Source organism: Psittacula echo (assembly GCF_963264785.1).
Source record: "Psittacula echo genome assembly, chromosome: 5".
Classification (NCBI taxonomy): Eukaryota; Metazoa; Chordata; class Aves; order Psittaciformes; family Psittacidae; genus Psittacula; species Psittacula echo.
Window position 1 is genome coordinate 53,436,406 of NC_137739.1, and position 16,855 is coordinate 53,453,260.

Consider the following 16,855-nt stretch of genomic DNA (forward strand, 5'->3'; position numbering starts at 1 on the left):
CTGGAGCCGCGAATTCATGTCACCCGCGCTGCCGCCGTCGCTGCCGTCCCAGCTGCGGTGCCAGGGTCAGCTCGACTTGCGGCCCGCACTGCACCCCAACTCCTCCGGCTCCAGTCCGGGACGCCCCGCCGACTATCTCGGGGGAGCCGGGGCCGCACGGTGCCTCCGGGCGCGCTGCGGTGCCGGGTCTGTGTCCGGCGGCCCCCCCGGCTGTGCCTCCCCCAGCCACGCTCCAAGCCCAGCCCCTGCGCGGGAGCCAATAGCCGCCCTGCCGTCTTCATCCGTCTCTCGGCGTTAAAGCTACAGCGGGGCTCGGGGCGGTGAAATCCCCTGTGGCCGTGTCCTGCGCGCTGCCCGCCTCCTGCCGCCGTCAGTGTGTCCGCACGCGGGTGCGGGAGCAGAGCGGAGCGGCGCCGCCTCCCGCCGCTTCTGCCCCGCCACCCGGCTCTGTCCGGCTTCTGTTCCCGGGGTTCCCCGCCCTCCCCGGCCGCTGCAGTTTAGTTCTCTCGTTCTTTTTCTTTCATTTCCACCCCCCCCCCCCCCCCCCTTCTTTCTTTTTCTTCTTTTTTTCTCCTCTCCAACCGGGAATGCTCAAACTGGACTGATGGACATTTCCGAGCTGTGCATCTCCGACCCGCTCGGCTACCACAACCAGTGAGTGTGTCGCGCCGCGCCGGGACCGGGGCGGGCCAGAGAAGGGCTGGAACTGGCGCTGCGTCCCGCTGCGGGTGGGACGGGGCAGCGACCCCGCGGTCCCGCTGCTTCCCTTGCCGCAGCGCCGCCAGCCTCCCTCCCCCAGAGCACCGCATGGACCGAGTGCATCTGAGCGGCCGCGGGCGCAGCGCGCACCTCCGCGCGAGCAGGTGCGGCAAGGTCCGCGGAGGAGCGAGCGCTCGGGGTGTGGGGGGGAGGGTGTCGGCGTGTTGCTGTATTTCTTTCTTGCCTTGTAACTTCTCCCTCTAATGCTTCATCTCCTAGGAACAGGCAGCTAACAGTGAGCACTGGCAGTCCTTTCTGCGCAGTTTTACTTTCCGTCTGTGCTAGGATTTTTATTAGATGAATTACCAGGTGTCTGTAAAGAGATGTGCATATAAAATGACACAAAGCAGATCCATTAAAGCATTGTCTCTATTTTCAAGAAGTACGGTTTTTCACCTGAAATGCCCTATGGAAATTTAGTTTCCCACAGCTTACTGTTCGGATAGCCTGCCCGGGGAAAGAGTGGACTGAGTCGGAGGGCTGGCAAGCAGACATCCCGACCTGGGACCGGTGGCGAATACCTTAGCACCTGCTACTGCTCTTTGTATTCCGAAGTGGGCTGTGCCTGGTAATGCTGTGTTCAAAATCACTTCAGCATGTTAACTTTGGTTTGCTCCTTTTGGGGAAGTTAGGAAACAAGGCAAAATCTTCTCGGCATTTGCATCCAGCTGACTGGAGCAATTAGTTTTAAATGCATTTCTTCTCTCTGGTTAATCTCACTCACCCTGAGCAGAGTCCCCTTTTGTGTGTTTGATGTTAATCCCCGTGTCACCTACGCAGGTTCTCTGGTGACCTCAGACGTAGGAGTGAAGTAATTTTGCCTATTTCATTGCTTTTGTTTTAAGAACACATTGTATTTAGTAAAATTAAAACAATTAAAGCCAAACAGAAAACCCACAATGATACTTACCTCTCTTTCCTCATTACAGCTGTCTTACTTGTCTTTGTCTCTTGTTTCCTGATACTCCATCTGTCCATCCTTACACTCATTTCTTCTTCCTTTAATCCCCTGCTTCCAGCAGTTTCATTAAGATGAGACTTAGTATTGCTAATAGAAATTAATAATCTAACCCATGTGATTTTCCCACTGGTGCTTCACTTGTGGCTGCTCCATTTTGAATTAAAAATAAACAAACAGTTTCTTAAGGGAAATGTATTCTGTATGCTGCTGGGAGTCTTTTCATGTTAAGGCAAAAATAGAAGGTGCATTTACCTTCATTAAAAAAAAAAAAAAAGAAAAGAAAAAAAGAACAAAGCACCACAATCAAAAGCTACATCTTCATCACTTCCTATGGTGTCTCTTAACTTTTTCCTTTTGTTTTATCTACTTTTGAAATTAAGAAAAGGTACTCAAACCAACATGAAAATAGTAATAAGTAATCTGCACTTTATGTTACTGTTCACCCCTTTTACTTTTCCATGGGCTGTCAGCTTTCAGTAATGTCAAGTGCACCTTACCCATATTTACAACTTTATGGACAGTGAGTAGACTTCCCTGGGAGAAGTGCCACTGAGCCCCTGCAGCTTTAGAGTAGACAGAGGGTGCTGCTTTTTGAGATGAGAAACTGTTGGGGAGCTCTTTGTTTAGAGAAGTGCTTGCCTTGGTTCTGTGTGCCAACTAACCTGGTCCTTAACATCATTGAGGATAGGAGAGACAAATATCATTTAACATATCTCAGCCTCTGTTTTTCAACCTCCTTATGTATTTATTTATTTATTTTTAAATTAAAGATGTACAGCAATGCAGGGAAGTATGGCTTTATCTGGGAAAAGTTACTGAGAGAAGGAAAAGAGGTGATAAGCCTTAAAACTACAGTGTTTTTTTAAGTGTATGTGCAGTGTGTCAGGTGCTGATTTGGTTTGCATTCTGGTTTTGTTAAGGTTAGATTTCAGATTGCATTCCTGTAGCTGAGGATAAAAGTTGGCCCAGTACATATCCCTTTAGTCATTTTTCTCTCACTGTAACACAATTATATTGCGAACATGCAATGTAAATACAGGTATTGCACTTGTACCTGTATCACTACCTTGCTGTGTGAGCATATCATCCTTATTGTACTGATTTACTCTTCTGGCTGCTAGCCATTGGAAAGATTTGAAGTTATTTTCCTTTAAGCAAAATAATACTTCTTTTAATTATGTGGACAGCAATTTTCGTCAAATTGAACCTTAAATTAGGAATTAATTTAAAAATATTGCAAGCTGCCTCTTCTCGTTTAGTTGTTTGTTAAGCTATAGGAAAAAAAATAGGAGGACATGTAGCAGGTAGGAGGGGAAGTGGATGTGATCACTCAATACGTGATCCATACAGTTACCTGGAAACTGTATTTCACCTTACAGTTATTGAGAGACAGAGAATGAACAAGGCAAAAGAGAGAAGAGGTGTCTCCACCTTGGAGATTAAGGAGAACTTAATATTTGTAACAGTCAGACCCAGAAATGGTCTAAACAAGACCTAAGCAAAGGAATTTATTGTCCCTATCCTACTCTTCCTCAAGCAGTGAAAGTTGCCTTTCCTTTGCTTCTGTGTGTTGATGTGAGAGATGACACCAGGAACCTGCGGAAGTTCTGGTCAGTGAGCTGTGTGGTTCCCTCAGTGCAGGATCTTTCAGGGAGAGTAAGAAAATCCTTCTTTGTAATTTTGCTCCTCTGTGCATGTGTCCTTAGGCAGCATATGTATTTCATTTCTTGTGTAGGAATCCACTCTTTAGCAACCGCTTACTACCTTTCGGTACCGACCTTTGGGAGAATTATTCCTGGGGTAGGTGGTGCAGCTTGAAGGAAGAGGCTTTTGTACAAGTTTGAATTGGGAAACTAACAAAAGCAATGATTTGTACCTGCAGTTTTACTCTCAGGTGAGGGCATACGGTGAGAATACATTAGTTACACTGTAGTGACAACGTCTGTCTGCCGTACAGCGGGAAGGGAATGTTTGTGCAGACACCACGAATGTACACTCTGACATATTAAAGATGTGATTACATTCACATACAAACACGTTTACATCTATAAATGTTTGTGTTATATACGCATATACATATGTATGGTCATACTGAATATTGGTGGTGTGTCTCTCATGAGCAAACCTAAGTCTGTTTGAAAGGAGAAAGACGGCATTTTTACTTTTCTGTATTAAATTCCACATCGCAGAGATTTTTTTTTCTGCTTAGTTACAGTTGCCACTAGAAATATTGATAGGACTACAAAATTGTAATTTCTAATTAATGTTCTATATGACAGACAGAAACTGACCAAGGAACCATCAAGAAGGGAAGATAAAAATCATTGGCAAATGAGGGCATCCTGCCAGATGCTATGTCTCTTACACTCTTTCTTCTGGTGTATGAGACAGACACCTGAGTCACTAATCTGATAAAAATAAAAATTATTTTATGAACAGAAGGATAAAGTTGAAAGGAATAAGTGATAAATTTGCTAGAGAGGTGGAAAAGTATAACATTGGAAGTCAATGAAGAAGTGAATTCTGGACTCTGCGGCAGAGAATTAACGAAGTTGTTGTCACTGACTCTAATGCACAGACTGAGGAAATGTGACTTGATTTCAGAGGTTACTGGAAATCTCCATATTCCGTGAATGGGAGGAAATCTGAGTCAGAGAAGCTGATGCAACTGTCTGCTTGGAGTATTTCTGAAAGTCTGGGATAGGGAGGAGTTAATTGGAAAGAATGGGGAGGAAGTTGTTTGTTTTATTGACAGAATAAATGACAAAAACTCTGAAAGAGAAATGGCCTAGTTGATAGGTTCCTGATGAGGTTCCCGTCATAGAATGGGGTCTTGGTGTACACTAAGCTTATTAAGCACAAGGCTGATTAGGAAATTGGTACCTTTAAAGTATTTGTATTAACTTTTACCTCCTCTTCCAATTCCACTTGTAAAAGTAAAGATGATCTAATCATTATCAATTATTGAGAAATATGGAAAGATCAATATATTTAAAAAATAGGATTTTTTTCCTTTTATTGATTTGAATTAATCAATAAATATTGCATTTAGCCTGAGAGGGGAAAGACTTTGGAGAGATTGCATCAGAGAAAGTTGCTGTGACAGAGATTTCACATCCCGTTTTCTTCTTCTCCAGGAGAATGTTGCTCTATGCTCTGTGCCTTTTTTGCTGTTACTCTCTGTGCCTACTACTGCTCTGAATTTCATGTTGTTTGAAAACACCTGTATTCTTCAAGTAATTTCAGTTCAGTAAGAACTTTGGTGCATTATGTCATTTGGTCTCTTTAGTAAATTTTCCAGGGATCAAAGGATAGAAACTCTGTTATGGAATGGAAGAAGGGAGCAAAATAAACTTGAGACTGTATGAACTTTACAGGTTCTGTCGGGGCACAGTCGAATTTCTCCAGAGTGTAAAATGCCCAAGAGAGATTTAATTAAAGAAAGAAATAGTAAAAGGAGAAAAAGGTGGTGTCAAAGCTTGGATATAAAAGCCAAATTCTTTTCCCCAACTTCTCCTTCTAACTTGTACTCCTCAGTTTAGGAGTTGGGAGTCCTAGCAGCAGCTAGTGTTGCACATCAACAATTCCACTGTACATTGCAGAGACTGGGCAGTTCTCACAGTGAGACCTGTTCTTTACTTCATAGAGCTACTGACAGTAACTTTACAGCCAGGGAGCACAACAGAATTTTTAGTCTGTGCAGTGTGAGTAGGCAAATTTAGCATATGTCCAGTACCCAGCAGCGAGGTTCCTAGGTAATGCTGCTATAGAAACTGGGGGGGGGTGGGGTGGGGAATGGAAAGATCAGAGCTTCCAGGGCAAACTATGAATTGGTTGGTTGTTCAGTGAAGGGACTTAACAAAGAAGATACTAGCAGCACTTGGGTATGGTGACCTTGCCAGAAAAAAAAAAAAAAAACAAACAAATGGAAAATCTTGATTTCTTTCTGCCTTCCCAGTATCGGCTCCATTTGAGTTGTGAATGCAGTCATCTCTATGTAGCTTGCATGTGTAAAGTGCTTTGTGCCTGTCATTGGGAACAGAACATAATTTACTATTATATATTAGTAATAGCTATTCACCTCGTGAGTTTTACATCTTAGGAATTAAACTGTAGTAATTTATACTTTGCGGTTTTTATACTTTGTTTTTTATGCTTGCTATGCTGCCTCTCTCTAAGGCTTTGCCCTGTCTCTTCAGAGCAGTAGAGATTTCCACAAAATGATCCTTGCAGCTGGAGCATGGTGCACTTTGACTCTTACAGTGCTTGGGAGTCTGGCTGCTGGGAGTGACTGTCCATGAGAAGAAACATGCCTGCTCAAGGTGGAACACACTGTATAGTAATATATTTCTCATGTTTGTAATTGCAAATGTAATTAGCAAACAAGCTCTGGGGGATTGAGGACTTGAAACTTCAGTGCACATCATTTGACCCTATCTTGACTGGACCAGAGCTTGTATGCCACTTTTAACCCTTGCTGTTCTTGCAAAGAAATGCTCCTTCTAGTCTGACTGCTGCTAAGTTTCCTCCCCCACTTCCTTTTTTTTTGTTGGCTATAAGCAGCATTGTGCCTGTATTTGCTTACACCTTTTATTGTGATGGCAAGTGCTTATGTTCCTCCTGCGACAGGCGCACTAATATTTCCTCTCCTAGCACTTCTGACAGTCTGGGAAGCATTCTGCAATGCCCTTTGTGAAGAGCACTGTGTACCAGTAAGTGCTTTTGCATACTGAGCTGTTCAGTGCCTTCCTATCACCACAGGCAACATTACTACTCAGTGCCCCTTGCACTTCGCAAAGACAACTTGCGAAAAGCAGGTGGCAAGCTGTTATCACACAACCTGTGACAGCTCTCTGTCCCTGCTGAGCTGGAATTTTCTTGCACTCCCTTTTTGAATGGGGGAGGAGTAAATATGTGAGAAATCCTGTTAATTTTGTGGAATCCTGGCAAAACTCAATCTAGTCACCCTTAGGATGACTTTGTCATCCTACAGACAATATTCCTGATCCGTAAGGATTTAGTGAACAACACAGAATCTGTTCTTAAATTCACAAATTTAAGTGTGCATATGAAGCAAAGGGAGCTATTTTGCTTTTTCATGTGAATATTGTCTCTTATTTGTTTTCTTTTTTGTTTTCAAGATAGGACTTATTGCGATAAAATTTGTGATAGGACTGCTTTTGTTTTTGACAGTTTTATTTATTCTTGCATTTTCATGTATGTGAAATGAAATAGCATAAATGTAGAGAGCTGTTTTCATACAATTTTTGTCATGACTGTAAGGGTATTTCACAAATATTGCATCCTGTTGAAGGCTTGGAAGGAAAAGGAAGCCTGTTCTGGTTTCTTCTTGGTAGAATAAGAGCCTTTGATGAGAACCTTTTCCTTCAGTCCAGATTTTCCTTTTCCATTCCCGGAAATTATGTTGAATTTACCTTGTATTTGCAGGCTCATATATTATACTTAAATTAGAATAGCCTGTAACGTGGGTGATGGAAGTGGGACCTCCAGCTTAGAGTATGCTGCGTAACAGGAGGCAGTTTCTCATAGCACCTTTTGTTTTGAATTGATTGTCAGTGTTTTACTGCAGCTGTTTTTAGATGATTTCTTGTTGCTCTGTCTACTGTTCTGAAAGGCTTTTTGTACATACAGCATATTTAGAAGTGTTATTTTCTAGGTTTGCGCCCCTTTTTCTCCTGGCACTTTAAAGTTCCCTTTAGTAATAATGGCCCTCAATCTCGGGTGATGGAGCCGTCATTGTGAACAATGCTGGTGAGTGTATTGTCTCGCTGTCCTTTTACTCAAGAGAAAGGTCAAAAGAACAGCTTTTAAAAAATGTTCAATTCTCCTGTTATGATTTTGCATATGGAGATGATAATTTTAAGGATGTGTAAGCACTTGGGTGAAAATAAGGCAGGAATACGATTTTTTCCATCAGTTGCTGGAAGTACATTTTTTTAAAATGTGATGACATGAACAATTTCATTGTTGACAACAATGATGATGACAACCCGAATTTCTCACCGAGATTTACACCATTTTAAATATTAAAAAAATTAAACAGCTGAAAATAAGGACACTAAAGAATTATTCTTCAACAGATTTAATTGTTCTGAAGTCTTCTATGTTGTTTCTGCTTTTATTCAGTCAATCTAACAAGTTTTTCATTATCAAACATATTGTTTCCTGATTTAAGAAATGATACTTATCTAGATGAGTTTTTCCCAGATGTGGCATCATAACAGCAGAGAACATAAGGTGCTACTGATTTCAGGGATTTGGTTTTGAATTTCTTTGGTGCACATAACCAGAATTAGCCGATAGGCATTTTCACTGGGTACAGTTTCTTCATGCTTTTTATTTTTTGAAACAGTCTTTGATTTATACAGTAATTTTGAGGAGTTGCTGTCATTTTATTTTTCTTTGTTTCTGGCCTATGTATGGCGTGTGATTGCTATCTAGCTCTAACAGTTCAGAAAGCCCTGTAGAGGAGGAAGAGCGATTTAATTCTTTAGAACACACAAATTCAGCATACATGATGATGCTTCTACTTTTAGCTCTAAAAGTTTAATTCCATTTCTTCCTAGTTTTTGTATTTCTGTTGATGAAGGCTGTTTCAGTCATTTTTGTAGACTAAGGGACTAACGGTACAGGGAGATACTGAAAATATTTTCCTAAAAAACTAAAGACTAAAAATATCAGTGTCTATTGCATGGCACTCTCTAGTAGGCAGTTTTTGTTATCAGATTCATCAGTACTGCAGAGATACCTGGGTGAATCAGGGTTCTCTGTACACCTCACCATATTAAGCAGTGACTTCCGAGTGATGATGTGCAGTCTGCAATGCAGCCTCACCAGGGGCTGGGGCAGGGAGGGGACCATGGCTGGCTGATGCAGTCTAGGCTCACATTCAAAGCCAAGGAAATCCCAGCACAGAAACTTGCTTTTCAGTGCTTGGGCTATGTGAAGGGTGTTGACTTTACTTCTGGTGGATTCTTTTAGCTATAGTAGATTATAGCAAATGTGACCTTTTGAAAATTATGTTTAAGTGTATTGATGTGTCCGTATGTATTACTTTACATAGATGATGCCAGAAGCAGTTCCTTTGGAATAATTGATACAAGCTGTGTAGCGGCACCAAACACGCTGTAGAGGACTAAAATGAGTCAAAAGTGCAAGAGAAAGAGTTTTCTTGCATTCAGAGATCTGCAAGTACATGATGGGTGTATATCAGTGTGTGTGTACGCACTTAATTTTACATAAATGTGCATATTCTGTAAGTTAGCAGAACAAATGTATATGAAGTACATAATTTTATATATAACCACATGTTCATTTGATATTACATAGTGTACTGTTTCACTTAAACAGTTACTCATACAATGTCTCTGTATGCATATGCAAGTCTTTCTGCATATGGGTGCATATTTCTCTGTATTTGTGTGTAAATGTTTAACAAAATAAGGACAGGTATGGCTCTCTTCATCGGAAGGTTTTTCTGACTCTTTATTAATTAAAGTCTTTAAATCTCTTCATAGCCTTGCGTAAAAGGTGTTCTGTAAATGCAGAATGCTGTACGAGTATACAATATGTAACATTTTTGCTTAAAAAAATTTCTCTTGGAGCATATATAATTATGGGCCATATAGGGTTAGGTGCTACTAAACAACTGCACTTGTCAAATCAATGCATATTAGAATTTTGTGATTTTTAAAGAGGAACTGAGGTTTTCTTTATTTAAGGTATCAGAAAGGAATTTGAAAAATGGTGTGTAGAACAGATCGAGCTGTAACATTGTCCTGATAAAGGTGGGCTCATGTGCTAAAGCCAGAAAAGTCAGTGGTTTGGAATTTCTTTTTTATTTTTGTTATTTTGGATTTTTTTTTTTTTTTTTTTCTTTTCAGTGTGATTTTTGTTTGGGAAGGCACAAAATATTGTGTGCTTCCCCTTACAGAATCCCTTGCTTAGGTGGTTATTTGATGATGAGATACTTAATTTTTTTATCTCAGTATCTGTAGTGTTTCTGACCGTTCTCTTTTTATTCTTTTTGAAGAGTTATTTTATTTTAAAACAGAGCAGTTCTTTTTCTTCTAGCAATTACAGCTAGGGGACTGTCATTGCAGGAGGAACTATAAGCCCTAATCACTGTCCGTTGTCATTACTTCTCTAATGATACTGACTGTCCCCATCGAAATTTCTCCTCTTGAGTTCCTATTCTAACATGGACTTACTTTTAAAGATATTAACAGATTTAATTCCACAGCCTTTTTAAAATAACATAATTATGAAACAAAAACCAGAAGCTCTCACAAATATGGTATTTATACGTCTTTTAAAATAGTAATTTTCCTTAGAATTTTCCCCTCAGGTGTTTAGGAAAAAACAGATGCAACCTCTCCTGCTCCTTTAATTGTTGGTTGAATGAAGAAAAAAATCCTGCTTTTGGCTGGTCTGCTTTTTCAGTGTACTATTACTTTGCTTCAGTCTCTGCAAAATGTTATAGATTCAATTCCCCTGTTGGACCAAGAGTTAAAAATTAATTCATGAATAATAAAAACCAATCAGTCTTGTTGAGTTTAAGAAGGATTAGAAGAAAGGGTTTTGTACAGAAGCAGTTATATATCTTGGTGGTGATGTTGTTGGACTAATAGATATTGTACTTGGTCCCATTGGTTATCTGATAAAGGTAGCTGATTTGCAAATAGGATTGTTATCCTGATGACTAACGAGTCTCATATTGGGTGGATTAAAAGAGGTTGGGCACCTGGTGTCTATTACAAGTTCTTGATTCCCTCTTAGGAGATAATTTATTTGATTCAGATGTGTAGATTGAAAAGGGACCAGGTAAATACATGCCATAAAGAAATGGTTCCTGCTACCTTACCACAGCTGGGATTTTCAGGGAAGGTGATGTGACTTGGGCACCAAATTGTACTGACTGTCAGCATGCCTGTGGTGGGGAGCTGTCCATAGCACAGTAAGAGATGTCAGGTCATCCTGTGCTCAGAGCATGTAACTGATAGAATGTAAGCGCAGAAAAACTCATAATCCCCTTGAGATAGAGGAATGATTTGCACCCAGATTTTTGTGGCCTGTCCCTACATATATCACTGTGTAGCACTGGAGAGGGAGAGAAGGAAGTAGGAGGCACGGCTTTGGAGGAGTGAGGGCATTCAGAGTGAAGGAGATCTCTTTTTTTTCTTTTCTTTTTTCAAAAATGGTTCAGAGCTAAACCTACAGTTTATGTGAAGTCAGTGAACAAATTTGGCTTGTTTCAGTGATGGTGCTTGACCCTGACATATGGGAAGTGTCTGCACCAGTGAGCCATTCAGCCCAGTTAAACAGAGGTCTGGGGAAACAAGGAAGAGGATATGGCTGCCATAGGAAGGAGGAGGAATGGATGTATCTTCAAATAACTGCTCTGTAAGAGCTTCTTAGGATTACAGAGCCTTGGTGAGGAAGTATCTTAAGGAACAAATTCTCCTCCTGTAAGAGGAATTTGCTGTCACACCTAAAAGCCACAGCATCTCTGTCAGCTTTTGTGGGAAAACTTGCAAATGTAGGATCTTTGGGAAGTTAAAGACAGTGAGGTACAGCCTGCACGCAACTGGCTGGTAGATTTGGGTAGAAATAAAGGCAGCATAGAGAGAAGTATTCTTTTGTTAAAAGGTCAATAGTTTTGCTTCCCTTAGTGAGGGACTGGCCAGTGGCTTTGACGCCACCTGCCCATTGCTCTACCACAGGTAGGAGCTGGAAGAGCTCTGCAGCCATCTGCAGGGCTGTGCTGACAGTGCGCCGGGCACCTTGCTGCTGCAGAAGGGGCTGCAGGGCCTGCCTGGAGAGCAGCCATCACACCTTTCTGTTTACAAGCCAGCTCGTGAAACCGTCCAAATTACTTTGTCCTCTAAAAAGTACAAGTGGGTTTCTCCTGGGCATGTTGGCAGTGCTCTCATTACTGCATTAAGAGGGAGTTTCCATGTAGCCTCCAGATAGACCCTCTGTCATCCCTCACAGGTCCTACTCTGCATGCTCCCTTTTGCATCTTACTAGTATATATTTGGACACTGTCACCACATCCCCTGAAGAGCAGTTCCACTGTCTGTGGAGATGTCATGGTAAAGAAGCCTGATGAGTCAAGAGAAACCTTAGTATTTCCCATATGAGTTTCAGGCAGTCTTTGAGAAATACATTTTCTTTATGTGTGAGCATCTTTTGTGTATTTACACACTGTTTCCTAAATGAAGCAATCTAGATTTCTCATAGAATCATAGAGTGGCTGAGGTTGGAAGCAATCTCAGGAGGCCATCTGGTCTAACTCCTCTGCTCAAACAGGGGCACCTACAGCTGCCTGCCCAGGACCATGTCCAGGGCAACTTTTGAATATCTCTAAGATGAGAGACTCCACACCCTCTCTGGGAAACCTGTGCAAGTATTTGGTCACCCTCACAGTGAAACATTTTTTCCTGTGTTCAAGCAGACCTTTCTACATTTCAATTCATGCCCTCATGTTGTGCCCCTTGAGGTTTTTTCACTCATACTTGAGTTCACCCAATTGTTTTATGTTGTGTTATAACTAGTTCAACAGCCTCTTCTTAATAAAGTGACACATAGGAATTTTAGGTACATGTAGGTTAAACCTATCATAGAATCATAGAATAGTTAGGTTGGAAAGGACCTTAAGATCATCTGCTTCCAAACCCCCTGCCATGGGCAGGGGCACCTCACACTAAACCATGTCACCCAAGGCCTCATCCAACCTGGCCTTGAACACCGCCAAGGATGGAGCATTCACAACCTCCCTGGGCAACCCATTCCAGTGCCTCACCACCCTCACAGTAAAGAATTTCTTCCTTATATCCAATCTAAACTTCCCCTTCTTAAGTTTGAACCCATTACCCCTTGTCCTATCACTACAGTCCCTGATGAAGAGTCCCTCCCCAGCATCCTTGTAGGCCCCCTTCAGATACTGGAAGGCTGCTATGAGGTCTCCACGCAGTCTTCTCTTCTCCAGGCTGAACAGCCCCAACTTTCTCAGCCTGTCTTCATACGGGAGGTGCTCCAGGCCCCTGATCATCCTCGTGGCCCTCCTCTGGACTTGTCCCAACAGTTCCATGTCCTTTTTATGTTGAGGACACCAGAACTGCACACAATACTCCAAGTGAGGTCTCACGAGAGCAGAGTAGAGGGGCAGGATCACCTCCTTCGACCTGCTGGTCACGCTCCTCTTGATGCAGCCCTTCTTGATGCATGCCCCCCCAGAAAGCCCAGGCTTTCTGGGCTGTGAGCGCACACTGAAGCCAGCTCATGTTCATTTTCTCATCGACCAGCACCCCCAAGTCCTTCTCTGCAGGGCTGCTCTGAATCTGTTCTCTGCCCAACCTGTAGCTGTGCCTGGGATTGCTCCGACCCAGGTGTAGGACCTTGCACTTGGCATGGTTAAACTTCATGAGGTTGGCATCAGCCCACCTCACAAGTGTGTCAAGGTCCCTCTGGATGGCATCCCTTCCCTCCAGCGTATCAACCGAACCACACAGCTTGGTGTCGTCGGCAAACTTGCTGAGGGCGCACTCAATCCCACTGTCCATGTCACCAACAAAGATGTTGAACAAGACCGGTCCCAACACCGATCCCTGAGGGACACCACTCGTTACTGGTCTCCAGCCGGACATCGAGCCATTGACCACAACTCTTTGCATGCGGCCATCCAGCCAGCTCTTTATCCACCGAGTGGTCCACCCATCAAATTGATGTCTCTCCAATTTAGAGACAAGGATGTCGTGTGGGACAGTGTCAAACGCTTTGCACAAGTCCAGGTAAATGACATCAGCTGCTCTGCCCCTGTCTATCAGTTTCGTAGCCCCATCATAGAAGGCCACCAAATTGGTCAGGCAGGATTTCCCCTTAGTGAAGCCATGCTGGCTGTCACCAAGCACTTTGTTGTTTTTCATGTGCCCTAGCATGTCTTCCAGGAGAATCTGGTCCAAGATTTTGCCAGGCACAGAGGTGAGACTGACTGGTCTGTAATTCCCCGGCTCATGCATTTTTTCCTTCTTAAAAGTGGGGGTTATATTTCCCTTCTTCCAGTCATCGGGAACTTCACCTGACTGCCATGATTTTTCAAATATGATGGCCAGTGGCTTAGCAACTTCATTCGCCAGCTCCTTCAGAACCCGCAGATGGATTTCGTCAGGTCCCATGGACTTGTGCATGTTCAGGTTTTTAATATGACCTCAAACCAGATCCTCTCCTACAGTGGACCTAGGGTCTTCATTCTTACAGTCCCTGCGTCCGCCTTCCAAGACTTGGGTGGTGCAGTCAGAGCCTTTGCCAGTGAAGACTGAGGCAAAGAAGTCATTAAGAACCTCAGCCTTCTCCAAATCCTGGGTAGCCAGTTCTCCCAATATCTTCCAGAGGAGGCCTACGTTGTCCCTAGTCTGTCTTTTATTCGCTACGTACCTATAGAATCCTTTCCTGCTATCCTTAACATCCCTAGCCAAGTTCAATTCTAACTGAGCCTTGGCCTTCCTCACCTGGTCCCTCACCTGTGGAAGAGAAGTATCCCCCATCTGATTCCCTGGCAGTATATCTTAATGTCACTTGTGTAGGTGATTGTCAGCTGGGAGTATAACTGCATCTTTGGGATCTGAATCGCTGGGCTTCTGCAACCTAAGTTAAAAATGTCAGGTATGTTGTCTTAAATTTGCAGTCAGCTCATCAAGAGCATCTGTTGTGTCTCATCAGGAGATGCCGTAATTTCTCATCTAGTCTAGAGTATAGCTTGTCCACATCACTATATGATAAATACAAATAAAGAGGTATTTGTTTCAAATATCCTCTTTATCTTTTTCTTAGTCAGTAGCTAGGTTATCAGGGTTCTTTCCTTAAAAAATGGATAGCAGTAAGCAATAATTAAATGCAGATTTAACAAGGAGCAATCTGTTAATTTGGGGGTTGCCATTATTTTGGCCTCTCTTCTCAATCCTCATTGTTTCTGCTTTCTTATGGGAAAATGACATCAGAGTCTTCTCACTGATCTTTGGTACATCACCACTGTGAGAGTTAGGATAAGGATTTGACACTGTTCATGATGTGGACTACTGAACTGGGGAAAAAACCTTTAATAGCCATAGAGAAAAATTTCTGAGGAGGATGCCATATTAAAATGACTTCTACCATGACAGAAAACCTTCTGCCTGTAATAATGTAGTCAATACTCGCTGCCTTCTAGAAGCGACTACTGTGCTAACAGGTTCTGTTTCACTTGCAGCAATAGATAATTTATATCAGGTTGCTTCCATCTTCTGAGAGCAAATAGCAACCATGAAATGCTGTCACTGTTGTTGGGGGAAGAGACTGGTGTTAAGAATTTATATGGGAAACTAGACAAGCAGAAGCCACAAGATGAAGAAGCCATCTAACAGCTTTGAGCATGTTTGGGAACTTGATTTTTAAAGCTGTCTTCAAAGGTACTTTGGATCTGAATCTGCTGTCATTTTTACTTGTGTAAATGACAAGTAACTGTGAAAATCAGGTGGGATACACCAATGTTAAACTGGCACAAGGTTAATATTAGGCCATTCAGCTTAACATCATAGTAGAAGAAGATATACCTGGAATTAGTATAAGAAATCATTTTGAGAGGGTCACACACAAAGTAAAGCTTTGTATGGGAAGGGCAGAAACTAGTCATTTTCCTTCTGTAAAACTTTGCCTGGTGCTGTTAGTGCTTCAGATCACCGGCTGCTTCTTTTGGATTTCAGGTTTTGTGCTTCTAATGCGTGAAATGATTTTTTCAGCCCTTTGGGAATAATTTTGGAGTATGTTAGAGAAGGCTACATAGTGGTAACTGGGGAAAAGATTGATGCATTTCTAAAATGCACAGAAGACAAAATGCCAAATGAGGTGTGAGAGGAGGTGAAGTTTTAACTCATTAAAGTTGCAAAGAGTATTATCGGGATAAAACCAGAGCAAAGGTGAGTAAAGCAGGAGTCCAAAGAAACGTTCCTGCATGTGAGGAATTCCAGAGAGCTCAAGATGAGAATGTCCTTTGCCAGATTCATGAGGATGAAACCTGTGGAAGAAGGCCTGTGTAAAGGAGAAGGAAGACTAGAGCAAGATAGCTGGGGAGAAGAGACCCGGCTCTATTTCAAGCGCCTTTTAAGTTATCTATATAATGCCATCAAGCTGAGGAGCAATTGCATTTTTATAGCAATAGATAAAATCAAGAAAAAGTGGAAGGCAAATGTAACAAACTGTGCCTTAAGCAAAACCTCCTTGATACTCCCCTGTGTGTAAGAAATCTGAAGTTCAGCATCATCTGATTCTGTAGTATCTTCAGAACTCCGATGCTGTAAGGAAATACAAAAGGCAATGCCAGGCAAAGCTCTACTGCTTTAGACAAGAGATCCAGAGGAGAGTTGGTGGTTCAGAATGATCTTGAGCATTTTGGGTTGTAAACAGTATACTTCCAGTGAACACTGTTGGAGCTGTGTTTGATTGGAGATGGTGAGCTGGAGTAAGACAAGCAAAGGCAGAACCTGTGTCATGGAGGTTAAGACCAGATTGCGACAGAGTCATGGTGACTGAAAAGCTGAGGGCAACAGCCCGGCCACTGTGGCTGCACTTGCTATGTGACTAAGGTTTTTGTCAGAAGTATGATAGGAAACATCTGTTTCTCACCACTTTTCTCATCTAACTTACTGAACATACACTGAAAACTCTCAGCCATCTCTTCCTGCAGAAAGCTGGAATTTGAATAGAACAGTTTTAGGAGAGAGAGATCACAGAGGAGGATAAAAGATTTTGCTAGCACGTGCACAGGTTTCTGTTGCTAAAATTGAATGAAAGTTTGCTTAAAAACTGGGGTCAAACTGTGCAAAACTACCACTTGGTTTATCTCCTGGCTTTTTAATTCAGTATGTGCTGTATGGCCTCTGCACTGGAAATGGGCTTTCCTTCAGATCTGAACACTGTCGTTTTTTGTATCTCTGCTACTACAAGGTGAAAGTTGTCAGCAGCATCCTTGTGAGGTGAGAAAGAGTCACATATGTAAAGCCTGCCCACAGAAACACACAAGTCCTATCCACTTGACAGCCCCGTTGTGGTCCCTATCACTGACTGGAAGCAGAGCCTGCT

The 16,855-nt window shown here is 42.4% G+C and overlaps 1 protein-coding gene across 1 annotated transcript in view; it reads left to right on the forward strand.

Moving 5' to 3' along the window:
- Positions 1–604: 604 nt before the first annotated feature.
- The window catches only part of ESRRB (estrogen related receptor beta), a gene marked incomplete at its 5' end in the record, with an annotated part of 83,090 nt that continues 66,839 nt past the window's right edge, over positions 605–16,855 (forward strand). The window contains one exon of the mRNA XM_080618855.1: positions 605–654. Coding sequence (XP_080474981.1) covers positions 605–654 — 50 coding nt within the window. The remainder of the gene's footprint in view (positions 655–16,855) is intronic.